Below are 17597 nucleotides of genomic sequence, written 5' to 3' on the forward strand. Positions count from 1 at the left end.
GCCCACTGCGCTCTACGGCTACACCGTGTGGAAGCAATTTCTGCAAAACGTATTTTGTGCAATTTACGATGCGTAAAGTGTATGCGTTTAAGGCACCTAAACTTACAGCAATCACACTGATTAGTAAAAACTAATTTTTGATGTCTAACTGGAAAGAGTAAGTAATTTTGATCTTGTTATACAGCCCAATAGAAGGTGAGCAGAAGGAGCTGGTGGAGCCACCAAAGAAAAAACCGCGTCGTCACTGTCAAAGAAAAACCTGGAAGCGGTTAACATTATCGTATCTTCGACTACTTTCACCATGAACAAAAGAGATCGTCTGCTGCTTTCTGCCATCGCTGCTATGTTTCATTTTTCCCGTAGCCCCAGACGAAGCCTATCGGCGTAGTATCCAGGTGATGATCCCGGCCGTTCCAAAATCGAGCCGGGGATCGTTTGCTCGCGATGTCACGTAAAATTATCCGCCCACGTGGAAGACAGGTTACTCGGGTAAAATTTGGAACATAGCCTCTGCTTCACAATACTACAGGGTGATTCAAGGAGACGCCAGGCTCTTTAAATCGACCGCGAAATTCGGTTTCTTAACCTATCACGCTACGACGTTGTGCAGCGTTGCCCACAGATGGTGAATTTTTTTTTTTTTTTGTAAAATTTGCAAAGAGCGAATTTACCTGAAAAAAAGTAAAAAAAAAGAAAAAGGCTTAGCTCCTAGGGAAATGCAGCGGCGCCACCGGTCTTCAAACAACACGGCGCCGTTTCGCACGGGAGACAAGAGATGGCGCAACGAACGCCACCAACGAACGAGCGTACGGCGCCGAGAGCCGGCGTTTTTAGCAGAGAGTCTTTTCGACTCAAAAGCGGCGCACGTTCTGCAGGCGGCGACAGTCGCAGAAACAAAAACAGACGCGGTAACAACAAGGAAGTGCAGTTGCTTGTCTGCTAAAGACGCCGGCCCTCAGAGTCGTATGCTCGTTCGTTGGCGGCAGTTGGCGTCCCGACCGCTTGCGCCATCTCTTGTCTCCCGTGCGAAACGGCGCCGTGCTGTTTGAAGACGGGTAGCTTCGCTGCATTTCCAAAGGAGCTAAGCCTTTTTCTTTCTTTTGTTTTTCCTCAGGTAAGTTCGCTCTTTGCAAATTTTTCAAAAAAAGAAATTCACCATCTGTGGGCAACGCTGCACAAAGTCGTAGCGTGATAGGTTAAGAAACCGAATTCTGAGGTCGATTCAAAGAGCCTGGCGTCTCCTTGAATCACCCTGTAGATCCTAAGTCATGAGTATGGCGTGACATCGTAGCGTTGGCGCACTTACCTTCCTCTATATTTACATGTTAGTTACTTAGATCATTGCGCTATGTGTCGCTCGAGCGGCTTTTGTTCGTTTATGGTGTCATGCCCCTTTAAAAACCAAAGTGTTAGAAAGCATCATTCCGCTTTTTCGTGTCTTTTTTTCCCATTGTCTCTCGCAAATACGGCTTCTAGTGGCATGTGACATTGAATTGAACCCTGGTCCGGATACCTGAAGTGCCGATGTTCAAACAACAGTCTTAGCAACTGTGCAAAGAATTGAAGAAGGCCAGACAAATCCTCTCTGAAATGGAACTACTAAGAGATACACAGAAAAGCACGGATTCAAAACTGGTGCACTTATCAGGTAGGGTAACTGCTATCGAAGTCGAGCTTACAGAATGCAAAGCCCCCCGCCCCCCCCCCCCCCCCCCCCCCCCCCCAGATTTACTGCTGTGGCTGTTTCATCACTCGAATCCAAAATTAATCATGAGCACTTTAGATGCTATGACACAGAAAACCAACTTCGTCGTTGTTTTCTTCTTTTTTGCGACATCACAGATTCGGAAAACAAAAAGTGGGCTATGGCTGAGGCTAAAGTTTTAGGATTCTGCACACAAACTCTTCAGCAGACCAGATGTCCCGACTGTGTCAAACGTGCTCATCGTCTGGGACGGTCGTCAACGGGAAAAAGTCGGCCAATTATAGAGAAGCTTTCTAGATTCAAATATAAAGACCGCAGCCTAATGTCTGGTTCGTTGCTTAAAGGGACGCATATTGCTGTGGGAGAAGACTTTTCCTTGGAAGTTAGCCTTTCTAGAAGGAAGCTTCTCAATTTGGCAAAGGAAAGAAATGCTTTACAAGCTGTCGTTCAACAAACTAAATGCAAACAACAATATATTTGTTTTGTGATCCTCTGTCAGATAATGCGGAAGCGCTGACAGCATTGCTAAGATTAAAGCAGGAGTTGAAGCCTGCCTCGTATAACCAAGCCCTATCAAGGATTTCGGTCAATAACTATCCTCTTTTAGTTCTGTTTAATAATGTCCGAAGTGTGATTCTCGAACATGAGGCACTTTCTTCCTATGTGTATGACAACGAGACTGACATTGTCATCTTGACAGAAACCTGGCTCAAACCTGGTCTACTTGATAGGGAAATATTCGAGTCCGTGCTTAGTTTTACCTTAAGTCCAGACGCAACTGACGCTACGTGCTAATAGGACCAACCAGACAACGTCAAAAGAGCATCGTCATGGTGTTTGTCATGTTTATTTACGTGTTCTATCATCGCTGGGCTAATCATGTACGGGGAAGTCTAGTGACTTGCTCTTTTGACGGTCTTTGATTGGTTCCATTTAGCTCAAAGCGTCGGCTGCTGGAGGTATAGTGCGATCTTCGACATTTATCGCCAAAATAAAGAAAACAGAAGGGGAGGTGGTATTTTAATCGCCGTCAAAAAATATATTCCTTCATTCATGATGCAAATTAATAAGAATCGAAATGTTATAAATCTGTCTGCTTACTTCATTAAAAGAAAGTATACTCGGTGTCTGGCATCGACCACCCTACAGTGACTCATCATTCTGTGATTTATTTCATGGTAACTTAAACCTTATTCATCCTGACTATCCGAATGCTGACTTTTTTTGCGATTTTAAGTTTCCATTTATTAATTGGTCATCACTTTCATCCCAAGATAAAACTGAAACAAATTTCCTGGATACATACCTAAACGTCAACCTCACGCAAATATTATCCGCTAGAACATCCGGTAACAATATTTCGAATTTAGTGTTATCATCTGCACCCGATTTTTTTAAATGCTGCACCATACAGTGATGACTTCAGTGATCCCAAGCTTGTTAATATAAAACTAGACCTATATACCTTACAGATACGACATACTGTTACATTGATAAAAGATTACAGCAAAGCTGCAGCTACGGTTTAATTAAAAAGAAACTTCTGCTCTTTCCTCTGCGTTTATTGCCGACTTCAATAATCGCACCGGAGAAAGTTATTGGAATACAATCAATCCGTTCCTACATCAACCAACCTTGGTTTAATAAAACACTAAAAGCACTCTGTAATAAAAGGAACGACTCTTTCACAAAGCTAAACAATCCAGGTGTGATGAAATCTGGCCGAAGTACTCTAGCTGCGAAAAAGAATATACTAGTTGTCTAGCAGATTCAAAGACAAAGTAAATTAATTGTGAATTGCCTGTTGTACTTATAAACAACCCCTAAAATTCTGCAAAAATCTATCATCGAACGAGTCTAATAGCAAAATAGTCATGATCAGCGGCACTGGCCAACCCGCATTCGATGCCCAGTTGCCCAACGGTCCTTAATAACTTTTTCACGTCTGTTTTCACAACTGAGGACCTAAGCAGCATTCCGTATGGGCCAGAGGTAGGGTACTGTTTTATGGAACGCATTTAAATCTCGCCCGCAGAAATCCTTAAACTAATCAATAACTTAAAATTTTCAACGTCTTCTGGCCCTGATGATACTTACTCTAAAATATTTTCTAGATGCTGCTAATACGGCATAAGATATACTATGCTTACTTTTTAAACAAACATTACCTACTAGATCTATTCCTCTTGATTGGAAGATTCGGAAGATTGTTCCAGCTTTTAAAAGGGGCGACGAAAGCTCACTTATAATTACCGTCTATATCATTACCGAGTGTTGCCTCAAAAATACTACAACATGTTATATATTTCACTGTCATCTGCCATCTTGAAAACTAGTTCTTTACGATTACCATTATGGATTACGCAGAGGGTTCTCATGTGACCACCAGCTCCTCGAATTCACGCACGATATATATAACAACATAACACAAAACCCCCAGAAAGATGTCTTTGTTTAACTTTTCCAAAGCGTTAGACAACATGCAACATTGCTGTCTAATATATAAGCCTTCCTCACTCCGCATCGACGGTCTGACCCTTCCCCGATTCGGAACTTCCTTTCCCTCAGAGAGCAGGCCTCCGTAGCCGGTGATCCGCTTTTTCATTTTCTGCTGTAACCTCTGTGGTTCCGCAAGGCGCTGTCCTCGGCCACCCCCTATTCCTAATCTACAGTAACGACCTCCCACAGTCACTAACATCAGGTATGCGTCTATTTGCCGTGGACTGTGCAATACAAAAAGGTGAACAATCCTGACGATCACCTGCGTCTTCAAAGCGATGTTGACCAAGTAGTACACTGGAGCTCTAAATGGCAAATGACTCTTAACACTGCAAAATGTAAACTTGTTTCACTCACCCGTAAACAATCTAACTCAGACTTTACATATTCACTTTATGATTCGCGCATCGCGGCTGTTTATGCTTACCGGTACCTTGATGTTGAACTAACCTCAAGCCTTTTTCGGGTACCCCATACTATCAGGATTACCGCTAAAGGATACTGTACACTAGGTTACTTGAAGCGCCATCTAAAATCTGCACCCCCTCGGCTTTGCAAATTATCTTACGAAACACATGTCCGCCCGAAATTAAAATATACATCCGCATCTAGTACCCTCATGAGACCTACCTTGTTAATCAAATCGAATCTGCTCAATATCGAGCTGCTCGTTTCATTTCATCATTATACTCGCGTTTCGACAGCAGATCATTAATAAAACAAAATTATCCGATTTTCTTGCTGGAACCCGCCGTACAATTTCTCCTCCATGCTTAATCCACGGACTAGGCTATAGCCACGCTGGTACTTACTTCTTTCTTCTAGAACCGCATAATAAATAATAACGAACCTTTAACACTATGAGCTTCAAGCGTATTTTTGGGACAATATTAGCATTCAACAATTCTGCCTTATTACGTGCCACCAAACTGTAGAACGATCTTCCCGAAGCCATATGGTGTCTATTTCTGATCATAAAATTTTTCGGTTAGAATTAACAACCTTTATTTTAGCATAAAAAACCTGTCAGATTCTGGTTTTTTTTTCGGTTAGAAATAACAATCTTTATTTTACCATCAAGAACTTGTCAGATCCTGTTTTTTATGTTCTGTGTTTACAACATTTGAGATAATACTGTGTATATGCGTGTTTCGTTTCTAAATTTACGTGTCTCGCATAATACCTACTTCTGTAATAACTATTACTTATATTGGTGCCAGTGATATTGTACTCATGTCAATATGCAGCGCGGTATGAGCCGTACCTTTTACATCGAAGCTCTTATGGCTAGGGTTCCGTGGATTTTCCTGTGCAGGTTTTTCGCGCCACCACACGCGCCGCGCGCGCACGGTTTCTCCGTATAAAAGATTCGATGTAAATTACTAAAAGAAAGCGTGGACGAACGCGCGTGCAAGACACCATTTATTTTAGGCTTTTGCTTTAGAACAGTTACTGCTGCAGAAGCCGGCACGTGCGGCGCGTGGAACACCACTCCCTGCATTCTCCTTGATGCATGGGTAATTTAGCAATAGATCTATTTCACTTCTCTGGTCGTAATGGGGCGGCCGCGTATAGTGGGGACTCCGGAAGAGGAACGCGCCTGCGAAGAGGAACGGCGGGAACGGCACCGAGAGTGTCAGCGGCGGCCGCGGGCGGCAAACACCACCGATGAAGGTCGTGCACAAAACGCCAAGAGCATCATGGAAACCAGACAAGACGACGACCGTCGCGGGGCGGAGAACGCAAAAAAAAAAATATATATATATATATATATATATATATGTGTGTGTGTGTGTGTGTCAGGTATCTGTCGTGTACTAAACAGCTTCGCAGCCCTTCCACCTTCACAGAGTGGCATGGCTCGAGATTTTTTTTTCCATGTTTTATCAACTGTATCGCCCCCTTCATGTAATACCGAAAGGTCTTTGAGGTATTTTGAATAAATGCATAAATAAATATATAAATAAATCGCCAACTCGTCCAAGCCTTGGTAAGTTTTTTTTCTAGTTTATTGCATCACACTTTCCGAGAAGAAGTTCTTATGCCTATACTTTACTCCAAAGTGACATATGCGTTGGACTCTGATATAGTTTAGAAAAGGACGAAATAGAAGGCAGAATAAGAGTTGTCTTACTTAACAGCAGAACGAAAACAACGAAGTGTGAAGATTTTTGTTCCTCTTTTTTTTTTAACGGTGTAAAGGAAGAAGACAAAATACAAACCAGACATGATAGCGCGACGTGAGAGGTTCCTTCATGACGGTGTGTGTGCGGTCTGAGTGAGTTATCTTTTGCGCTGTTGCCTTTAAATTATGACTTTTTAACTCGACAAAGCCTCCATCTTCAGAAATTCATTATTTAGTTTTTTGGAGCAAAAATATACGAATGTGTGAAAACATATTCCCGTAAAACTACTCATACAAAAGAATCAACTTCATCAAGTTGTGTTTTTTTTTTTTTTTTAAACTGGCATGCATTAAAAACTTTGTAAGGCATTAAGGGCCTCGTCAAGCTTTGTGGCTTTTAGACCCTGCTTCCCATTCGAATGTACTTTCAAAACAGAGTGCGAGTCGTTAATCGCATCCTTTTGTCGCATTTAGAAACCAGGACACAAGAGCAACGCTAATCCTGAGGGCCACACTTGACGCAAGGATTGCAGGACCCGGATATGCTCTCGACGATGCGTGGCCGCCCTTCCTTACCCCTCGTATGGTTCATCACGAAGAAGGAGATGAGATCCATGCCGTGCTCATTGGCCACAAACACAATTGTGGTGATGCCCAGAGGAATCCCCTTCCGCTGCAGTGAGAAGACATCAATCAAAAAAGATCAACACACACAAAAAAAATTATAGCAACCCAGTAGATCTGACAAAATTTCGGAATCTACAGGGATGCAAGAATATATACTTTCTTTATAATTTAAAAGAATCCGTTGTTATAGTTTAATAGTTGTCGCTCTCCTCGATGTGCAAGATTTTAAAGGAAGATCCGGCGTCAATTTTAACGTTTTGCACTAAACATTTCTTAAAGAGCACGAGAAAGTGAGCCTAAAGCAGCAAATAAATTTCCTACGAACTCTTTAAATAATATCTAAACGTAAAATGCGATAAACCCAAGGCCAACACTGACTTGCAACTATACATTCTACCATATTGTCGTGACGTCAGATGTTGTATCAGCATCCACACACGGGTAGCTTGCACCTGTTTCATCAATCGTAAGAAGCAGTCAGAAGGCTGTCCCGATCGTCGGTGGGAAATAAGGGATTATGATTCGAGAAGCTTATCTTAGTCAGAAATGACCAGCAAAGCTTTCAAGATTTTGTGCACAAGGCTTCAGACGTTTCGCCGTTTGCATTTAATCCGCCGGCATCACCTCCGAGGGGGTCACCGATGGTGGCCATTTTTACAATCCTGCGACATGTGGACCTAGATGCCGCTTTAGAAACAAGCTTGTATGAACGGTTTTGTTGTCTAGCACAGTGCGAACTGTTTTCCAACATGTCACAAACGCCGGGAGTCAGCGCTCGCGTCGGGCTGCTTAGACCCATTTCCCTCGCAGTGACTTCTCGGTCGGAAACCAATGAGTTGTCACTCTTCTGCGTTTCTTAGTGGTGTTACTCCACCCCGCAGCACGGCACCAATCTCCCGCACTAGCTATTGAACACAGCAAATCGCCTAAACCAAAAACAATCCGGAGAACCACAGACCGTCACAATCACTACAACGGTCAACGGCGAAGAGAAGGGAACGTCTTCTTTTGGATACAACACCTGAAGTCAGGAGCGATCACGGCGCCGCCGCTGCTCGTTGTTTAGAGTAGAGCGGAAGCCGGAGGTTCGGAGGTGTACGCGGAAACTTTGAAAAAAATATTTTTCGCCAGAGAAAAAGTATATTTTGATTAGATATTTGGTAGATGTATTATTAGTGCATAGTAATACTTTGATCAAAACGTATGACCATAAATATTTTGCCGGAGTTTCACTTTAATTGAGGAGAACACATAAAGGTGCTGTGCCATTAAAATTTAAGTTTAAAAATGTCATCAGTCTGTTAATATCATCGTAGCTTCTTCATTTTTGTACTAAGGAGTATTTCACTCTTGAAAAATTTAGGAACACAGCGTATTACCCAAGTAGCACTGAATGTTGCCACAACGTTTCTAGAATGTTATCGGCTAACGGTGAAAATATGTGGATCATGGTCAAAATTATCCGTATCACTAGAACGTTATTTGGAAACATGGCAAGTAAAATCTTGAAACAACAAAAAGTAGAAGAGGCATGGAAAGGAAGTCAGTCAAACGACGTCTCAAGCACAGCTAATACGTTTATTCAGTAAACGTCCTATATACATTCTGGAACCGAGGTCGTCACCAACCAACAAAACAAAGAAAACATTTCTTTAACTCTGCAGCCACCATTGTACACACTTATGACACGCCACTACTTTGAGCGGCCACTCTACCTTCGAACAGCTCACACTCCTGGGAACCTCCAAACAGCACGGAACTAATTTGATGGCCAAACCCATCGAACTGATACGAAACACTCAACGAGAACAAAAGACACGTTGCCCTACATGCTATTTGTAGCCTTAACACTGAAACCTTCCTTTTAACAAAATTGTTGCACTGATGCACCAGACAAAAAAGGACACAGACACACACACACAGGGTAAGACCAAAATAGTTACAAACGCAGGAACGCTTTGGTACTGTCAGCAAGTTGCATTGATGCCTGGCTTATACAGTTGGCTATTGACTTAATTCGAACTGTTTTTTTACAACTCTTTTGACATCATTAGCCTCTTTCTGCACTGCTTCTTTCTCCGACCACTGTAGCGTGCAGTTGTTGCATTCCTGTATATGTGTTGCTATTTCAGAATTGGCCCCTTTGGTTTTTACGTTCCTTTTATGCCCAGTTGACACAAACACCCTGTTTGAAGGTAGAGTGACCGCTCAAGGTCACGGCGTGCCTTAAGTGTGTACAATGGTGGCTGCGGCGTTTAAAATGATTTCTTTGTTGTGTTGGTTGGTAACAACCTCGGGTTGGGACCTATATAAGAGGTTTACTGAATAAACGTATTAGCTGTGTTTGAGATGTCGTCTGACTGACTTCTTTCCCTGTTTCTTCTCCTTTTGGTTGTTTCAAGATTGTTTTCACCCAGTCTTAGGTGTTTTAACAAAATTGTAAAATCACAACAGATATGTACTCCATGTTACGGTAACGCGAAAGTACAGCATTTCAATCCCTGGTGGAAAAAAAGAGCTGGAATATATTTGAAAGCAGAAAGTGAGATCAAAATGAGAACTATTTTGATGCGAATTAAATATGCATGAACGAGAAACTATGAACGAGCAGCTATGATTTCCTTCAGCAACGCCCAATTTACATACAAAATATCAGCAGTAGCCAACTAAGCACAAACATATATTCTGAACACTTATCTCTAAAGTGAGGAGGTTTTTCCTGCATAATTTAAGGTAATACAGATAAATATACATTTAATTGAAAGGCAATGTATTTGTTGTTTTATGTTGCTCTCTACTCAGCAGCATATTTCTTGAAGTGGATATATACACTGTAAAATCAGAGGAAATAACCAGCGTGGGCTTAAGGCTCGTTCACACACTTGCGACCTCTTAAAACCGGGGTGCCTTGGAACTTCTTAATATCTCTTACAACAAGAGGACACACTGGTGCCATCTATAGGATAGTATTGTAAACTTGGCGGTCCGGCATATTTTATATTATTCTCGCGCATTATACATTCTTTCTTTTCTCGAAAAACTTCTGTTAACGTTATAAACGACCCTTTCTCATGGGTATTACGCACATTTGGACTCGAAAATTCAGAAAAACTTTCGCTCTTGTGAAATGCAGTTTCAGGGTCACCTGCCGGCGTGCCGGTGCGTTGTCTCGTCCTGACAAATTTTAAGAGGTTTCAACAGGTCTCGTCTCTCCCGGTCGTACTCGTTTGCGAGAGTGTGAACGGGCCTTCAGAACAGATACGTTGCACTTCCATACAAAACTAAAAGACCACCTTATACCTTAGTACAAAAAAAATGCACCCCATTCAAAACTGTTTCTCCATATACATTGTGACCACACGGTTAGTTAGCACGTTTCGCGAACCTGTGTTTTTATCCAGCGGTTGAAATCACATTCGAAGGTTATTTCGTATCAGATTAAACTCCTAACTTATACCAAATCTCCAGGAAGTTCACTGAATCTGCACATTTTAGGTGCAAAGTGCCATAATTACGCAACTCAATATTGCTTGAGATCACCTCAATGTTTGCTTAACCCGAATTAAAAGCTACACTTTTACAGGTATTTCAGTTTTCTGCAATGTTTTTAAGGCAACTTGGTGCTCCTAGTTCTACTATGCACGTTTGTTTTTACGTTTTATAACTGTTACAATAGGCCCGTTTTCGAAGAGTTCCCCTCAAGAAATGTTGTTTCTCACTTAGTTTCCCTTTCATTTTTGGCAACGTTTTAGTAACATCAATAAACGTTGAAAATTGTTGCCAGCCACGTTTCTAACATTAGGCTAAGGTTTTTAGATTATGGCAACATAATGTTACATGAATAGCATTGCAGTTACATTACTTAATGCGACAACGCTCCGCAACATTACCCACATTCCAGTAACGTTGTGGCAGCATTCCGTAATACTCGGGCAAGATCTTAGTTTATTGTTCAAAAAGCTCGTTCCTTTCAAGACAAACTACTCACCAAGCAGTAATCCGCCAAACGACGTTTCACTTCTTCACGGAATGACTCTGTGCGTCCATGGTCCCACTGAAAGATAAAAATGTGAAATGTTACGCACATTGTAACGCATGACAAATGATCACCTGCGTATGTCACGCTTTGATATTTTGGTCACTGAGTTTCAGAAAAGTGCAAGAGCAGTTAATGAGCAGAAGGTAAGGGCTCAAGTGAGCTAGTGTATATCAAACATTTTAGTGAAAAACCCGAGACTGAGGTATTGACAGACGACGTCAAGGAAGAGAAGGAGAACGCCTCAAACACAGCTAAACCTTTATTGACGACCGAACCTTTTATATAGAGTTGAAAAAAAGAAAGAAGGAAAGGGAACATTTCTTCACAGAACCTCTGTCAACAAAAGGTACGACACCGAACCTCTAACAATGGGGTCAAGTCAACACACCAACTGGCGGCACCTAAAATAACACATCATTAACAGAAAAAAAGCGCAGGGAAATTACAGACCGCACTGGACCCTTCACTGAGGGTGTCAGTTATAAGACTACACAAAAAGAGCAAAAAGATTCGGAAAAAAAAAACTTTGTAAGCTAACAATATTACTAGAGATTTATAAACCGCTTTCATTCCGCTTCTAAAGACAGAAAGGGCTTGTTCACTACATTCCTATGCTTGGTTATCGCGATTGACTCTTCCAGCAGGCGCTTTTGGTAGCTTCATTCTGATACAATTGTGGTTGTCGAGTTCCATAATGGCGCGCAATTCCTACATTCCAGAATATGCTTGGATACCTAGGAATATCGATCCTTGTTTATGACACATCGTTTATGTTCGCCTAGTCTATCATTAAGACAACGCTTCGTTTGACCTATATAGCACAAACCATAATCAAAAGGGATCTTGTAGACTATACCTGAAACACATGTAACACACTCTTCGCTGTTTTTGTTTTTTTGTTTTTTAAACAAGCTTTCTGGGCGGAAGCGAACGGAGTCAACCGTTTCAAACTGCTATCTGTGCTAAACGCCATGAGTAAACCAAACTTATCACCGACTGATTTTAGGTAGTGTGAAATCTTATGGAAGAACGGTATGACTACAAACGTGTTGTTATCGGGCATTTTCCTAATTTTTTTCTCTTTTGCAACAATGAACGAAAGCTGCTTGGGAATAAATACTTGAGGATACTTTGCAACATTAAGCCGGGAAAACACAACCTCAAACGACGTAATAATGAAGTGCCAACATGACTTTTGAACCGCGTTGTTAATCATGTTTCGAACCAATCCTGCCTTAACATGCTTTGAATGGCAACTATCAAATGGGAGTACTGGTTTAGCCTTTACTTCGCCATACAACCAACATACCCCGGGGACCAACCTGAGCTGGAGGTCTATTTTCTGAAGTACGTTGTTGACTCGCTTCTCTATAGAAAACTGCAACTCCGGTGCCTCCCTGTACACGGTATTCCCGATAGAACCAGCAAGGGCTGAGTCACGGACACAGACCAATGTCATCCACGCATCTTCTAAGTACTGAGCTCGGGTGATAATTTTTGATCATCTCATGCACTTTTAGGTCTAAGCTCCGGATGTATATTTTTTAAAGGGCCGGGGCCACAGCCGAACCAATATATACGCCTTGACGTTGAATATATTTTTGCTCATCATAATTTGTTACTGTCGATTTTAGATACAGTTGAAGTATCCTTAGAAGATCATTCATCTCTATACCAGACTGCGACTGAAACCGAACTAAGTTCTCCTCTAGAAACGAGCTGGCCCTAGAAAGCAAAATGGCTGGTTGGAGTGAATAGTGCAAATCCTTGATATCCAGGGAGAAAATCGTGCAAAGTTTACCATGAAACGGTTGAATACCTGATATCAAATGCACGGAAGAACCTAATGCTAAGGGGCTTCTGAAATCTAGGGAAGAAAGACCATTCTGTAGGGACGTGGAGACAGTTTTTTTGCCACGTGCCATCTTCGTTGATAACTACTCTCAGAGGAAGGTCAACCTTGAGGTCTTTCAAAAAGAACTTACTGGCAAACGTATCTTTCAAATTACCATTCAGTCTGGCAGCAAAGGACGTAAAGTCACTGTCCTTAAAGGTCCTTACTATTCCCTTCTTGTGTCGGCCCAGACACCCATCAAAAGATCGAAATAACCCAGAAACAGCGAGGTTACATTTCTCCTGAAACTCGCTGGAAGGCAGAACACAAAACAGCCCCGATTTGTCTGTTTCAAGAAGCTTCACCTCGTTTTAGATATTGTTGAGACTACTGTTTTTATTGAGACTAATCTATCCGCGTTATAAAAATAGTACTCACGAGGTGTCTCCGCCACGTAACTACGAATGGAACTATTGACACGACAAAATCTTTGCCACTCAATTTCAGTAGACTTCTTTGTTTAAAAACTGCAGAACTTCTTGGCGCAGATTTTCAACTTAATTTTAATACAAATGGTGTGTTCAAGAAAACTCAGAACTGCCACTGAATTTAAAATAATACGGTGCACCCATGAACTCGTAGTCAAAATTACCCTATGCTTCGTGTTTCAGCTTCAGTCCGAGCGCGGCCGATCTTATGAACCGAAGGGCCAATCAAACAGCGAAGGGGGCACAACGTCATGGCGTGCTCTCTTCAGTTGATAGGACCAGCTGGTATTCGCCGTCTCTCTCTGCGTGCTCCTCCGCCGGCTAGTCTTATCAAGCGCAGAGAGCACGCCATGACGCTGCGCTTTTTGCGGTGTTCGATTGGCCCTTCAGCTCATAACATCTGCCGCGCTCGGTCCGAAGCTGAAACGAAGTATAAGAAAAGCAGATGACCCAAAGCTGAAAAAGGTATATATATGTATATATATATATATATATTGTGAGGGGTGTTTATGAGAGACGCATTTGATGATGCGATGTGGAAAGACCAGAGGGGATCAATGGCGGAACCGCGGTGTAAGATTATACTCGTCAGGTGAGGACAGCGCGCTTCGCACGGTGCAGATAAAGATCGCTTTTCACTCTCTCTTTTTCTCTCTCTCACTGCGGTTTCAAGCGGTGCCGGCAGATGACTCGTCGACCCGTGGGCACGGCAAAGACGGCTTGTGCCACCTCATCCTCCACAGGCGCAGAGCTCTGGCGAGGTTGTCGCTGGTGCAGAAAGACTACGGTGTACCGGGGTGTCATGGCAACGAGATAATTCTATTCACTCTCACACAGTTCGCCGTTTGGCCGCCGGCGACACTGTCAGCCGCGGGCATGGTGGTTGCGGAATAATGCAGCCTTTTGGAAGCATAGAGTTATTATAATGTACGCTAGAGGTTTAACTGGCGCTAGTGTCTATGCGACTTCCGTGACGCAAATTGAAGCAGACAGCAACCAGTCTACTTTTGCGGTGCTCCTGTGCATTCCTATGGGAAAACGCGCGTGCATTTTGTCTCTTCGCCGGAAAATAACATAGAACACTTAGGTTATTTTGGTCGTACCGAATAGTATGTGTCTTAATTAACATTGTAAAAGTGTAATTGCTTTAGTTTGCGCACTTTTCTTCATCAGTGAGCGATGTTTAACTTCGCTGCATTTCAGTCCCAAACGTGTGTTCCGCAGCAGGTGTGTAAAAACAAGCGACGATTCAAAGCAAAATTACGATCGAAACGAACATAGAGTGTGTTCAAGGCTCGCCAGCATTCCGCTGACGCTTGTATATTGATAATATGCCAGTCCTGTCACCATATGAAAATGACCCCATCGTGCATGAGCGGATAAAAACCTTCAACGGAGAGAATAAAGTCCGTGGGATATGAAAGGTGTCTCTTCGTATTGTTTTTTCTGCCGGGCAGCTTTTATCGCGCACTTGTTCTCAAAGATGTCTAGCGCGGGGGTGATATTTTGAACGTAGAACACGCAGCTTCGCTCAGGACAGAAAGAATAAAGCGGTACTCACTTATTTAAAATCGAAATAGATTACGTGGCCTTCAATTTATTTTGATCGTACATGCACTGCAAGTTACTGATCCGGTGTTGCTGCGTAGTTCTTGCCGCCGCTCTTGATTTTCCAGATGTCCTTCGTTCGTTTGGCATGTATATCCCCCATGCTGGAAATCGCCGACGCCGCGTTCGCGCTAACAGTGTCCGACAGTGCACATAAATACACGTACGAAGCCGTTTTAGCACCGTTTTTAGTGCGATGAATTCGAGAGAAAAACGCCGTAACTGACCAATTCTTTCGTCGGCCTGACTGAGAAATGTTCCAAACTACCTAGTACGTACGAATTATTTGGGATATTTGCTCTTATGATCAAGCGCAGGGAGAAAATGCACTCACTTTTCCCCATAGAAATGCATTACCGGAAGTCAATTTTCGACTGGTTGCTGTCTGCTTCAATTTGCGTCAGCACACTAGCGCCACTTGAACCTCTAGTGTACATTATAATAACTCTATGTTCGGAAGCCCGTCGAACGAACACTATCTCATTCCTCGCGCCACGCGTTCAGCCCCGCCGTGTCCTCACCTGAACAGCCGAATCATTCCCAGCTCGTGCGGAAAAAACATGCTGCGCGCGCCCCTATTTCCCAAAGGTGTGTGTCGTCGTCTTCGTAACAGCAAAGTAACAGTTCCCCCGGTCACGGCCACTCGATCCCCCCTGTTGGTGCGGCCTGCCGATGTCTTTCCGAAAACAAAAGAGCGCGCGTGAGAGGAGAACTCTCCTATTTTCCGTGGGGGCGCTGCACGTCGGTGAGCGGTCTTGTGAGCTGAAAGCTATACTCTGTTTCACCTTATGTTGTACCGAAGGAAAGGCTGTAAGCGCGAGCTCCTTGCTCTGGGGCAGATCTCGGCGGCGCAAGCTCTCGTGCAGTAAGGGCAGCTGTCAACGCTATGAGCTCGCGCTTCCAGCCTTCGCTGCGGTACAACATGAGGTGAAACGGAGTATAGAGCCCAACGCGCTCTTGCGCCGCTACCCAGATAAAATACCTGCCTGTCATTGGCTTCGCCGATACCGAGGCGCTGCCGCGGTTTGCAGAAGGCAGCAAAATTCGCTTCCCCCCCCCCCCCCCCCCTATGCACCGCTGTGCTCGGCGAAAATATTGTAGTGTCACTCTGCGCTCGCGTGTGTGGTTTGTGTTGACATTTTGGAAGCTGCCGGATATGGAGGCTGCCAGAACTAGAACGCTCATGCGCGTTCTAGTTCTGAGTGCCAGACGGCGATGAAATGTGCCAACTCCACTCGTGAAACAGGAAATCCTGCAGTTGATGAAATACAATGAAGTCTCTTCCGAACTTGAGTTCGCACCGCTGACTTTCATGGCCGGCTTCTTGGCCTTCGTTTGCGAACAAAAGGTGACCATTTTTATTTGTAGAAATTGTCGTAATTTCAAAGTAATTAGCTGAAACATTCAACCTAGCAAAGCAATAAGGATTTCTCAGGGAAAGCAAGGAAGGTTAATGTGTAGAACCCGCTAAACTTTACAGGTGACGTGTCCTGAATGCAAGCTGCAACTTAAGGGAAATGCATCACATGACGGAGCATATCAGTCCATGTTTAGCCTTGACCAAGGAGGACTCAGCTATCCACGACCTGAAGCTGTCTGGCTGTGCAAGCTCGTCTGCACCTTTGTCGAGAGGGCTCTACAGTCCGCAGAGATTCGTGGTTTTGGAAGGATTTGCAAGGTCTTCTCGAGCGCTGTGCTTCCACACCTTATGGACTGCCCGCTGATGTGGTGTGCTAACTGCCGAGAACCCTACCACAGCGAAGAGCTCTACGAGCTTTTTCTCAGAAAGCTTTTCAGACCCTTTTTGGCAAACTGGGCTGGTAACCTAAACAGCCCACTAGAGAATATATTGAGGCTTTCGCGGAAGCCTCTTTCCGGAAAGGTACTCCGCTAGTGAACTATATGACTCCCTTGGTCTGTTTTTTGTGAACAATGAAGTTTATATTGCTGAAGTTAGGCACGCGGAATCCGATTTTATATTGTCCTTCACCGATGAATAAATGTAGCAGCTCGCGCGTGCTCGAGCGTCGGTTAAAACCGGAAATCATACGGCCCTAGCTATATCCAACTATAACTCCTATATTACAGTGGTAATAGAAACGGGGCAACAGTTACGGGAACAAGAAAGCGACAATTCGCTCATACTGCCAGCAGACTGCAGCTTGAACGTGCAGCCTGCAGCTGAGTGAGCTTTTCGCAGAAAGAATCATGTGCTTTTATTCTACACAGATTTGTCACATCATTCATGCAATCTGGCACTCGTTTCAATTGAGACTTGCGGCTTCACGAAAAAAAAAATCTAAATAGCCACACCGGGCTGGGCCGGGCGTACTGCTCCTCTCTCACTATATTTCGTCTTACCTTAGCATGGACTAACCGCGAACGCTGTGCTAGCGCGAGCGGCTAGCCTTTACTGCCTTGACTGGAGCGCTCGCTGCACGAGTGCCCAGGCAGCCGCCGAGACTTCCTTCGAAGCAACTATCTCGCGCTTTTAGCACGCGCGGCTATCAAGTACATACTAAAGTGAAACGAAGTATAGAGTTCCTCGATATGCTCCCCCGAAAGGAACTCGTCTCACCGATAACGAGCGCCACAGCTGGCACTGCGGGGTAAAGTAGAACTATCGCTCTCACCGGCGGAGTGAGGCATACGGCAGGCCGCTCCTAAGGGGA

At 43.6% G+C, this 17597-nt stretch overlaps 1 protein-coding gene across 2 annotated transcripts in view; it reads right to left on the reverse strand.

Moving 5' to 3' along the window:
* Positions 1 to 17597, reverse strand: part of LOC8039571 (mucin-2) — a 231976-nt gene that overhangs the window by 24119 nt on the left and 190260 nt on the right. For both annotated transcript variants that reach the window (XM_029972565.4, XM_042292103.1), the window contains 2 exons: positions 10945 to 11010; positions 6906 to 7002 (listed from right to left, as the gene is read on the reverse strand). In XM_029972565.4, the coding sequence (XP_029828425.2) occupies positions 6906 to 7002; positions 10945 to 11010 (163 nt within the window). The remainder of the gene's footprint in view (positions 1 to 6905; positions 7003 to 10944; positions 11011 to 17597) is intronic.

This window comes from Ixodes scapularis, unplaced genomic scaffold (assembly GCF_016920785.2).
Source record: "Ixodes scapularis isolate PalLabHiFi unplaced genomic scaffold, ASM1692078v2 PGA_scaffold2__306_contigs__length_199485367, whole genome shotgun sequence".
NCBI classification, from domain to species: Eukaryota; Metazoa; Arthropoda; class Arachnida; order Ixodida; family Ixodidae; genus Ixodes; species Ixodes scapularis.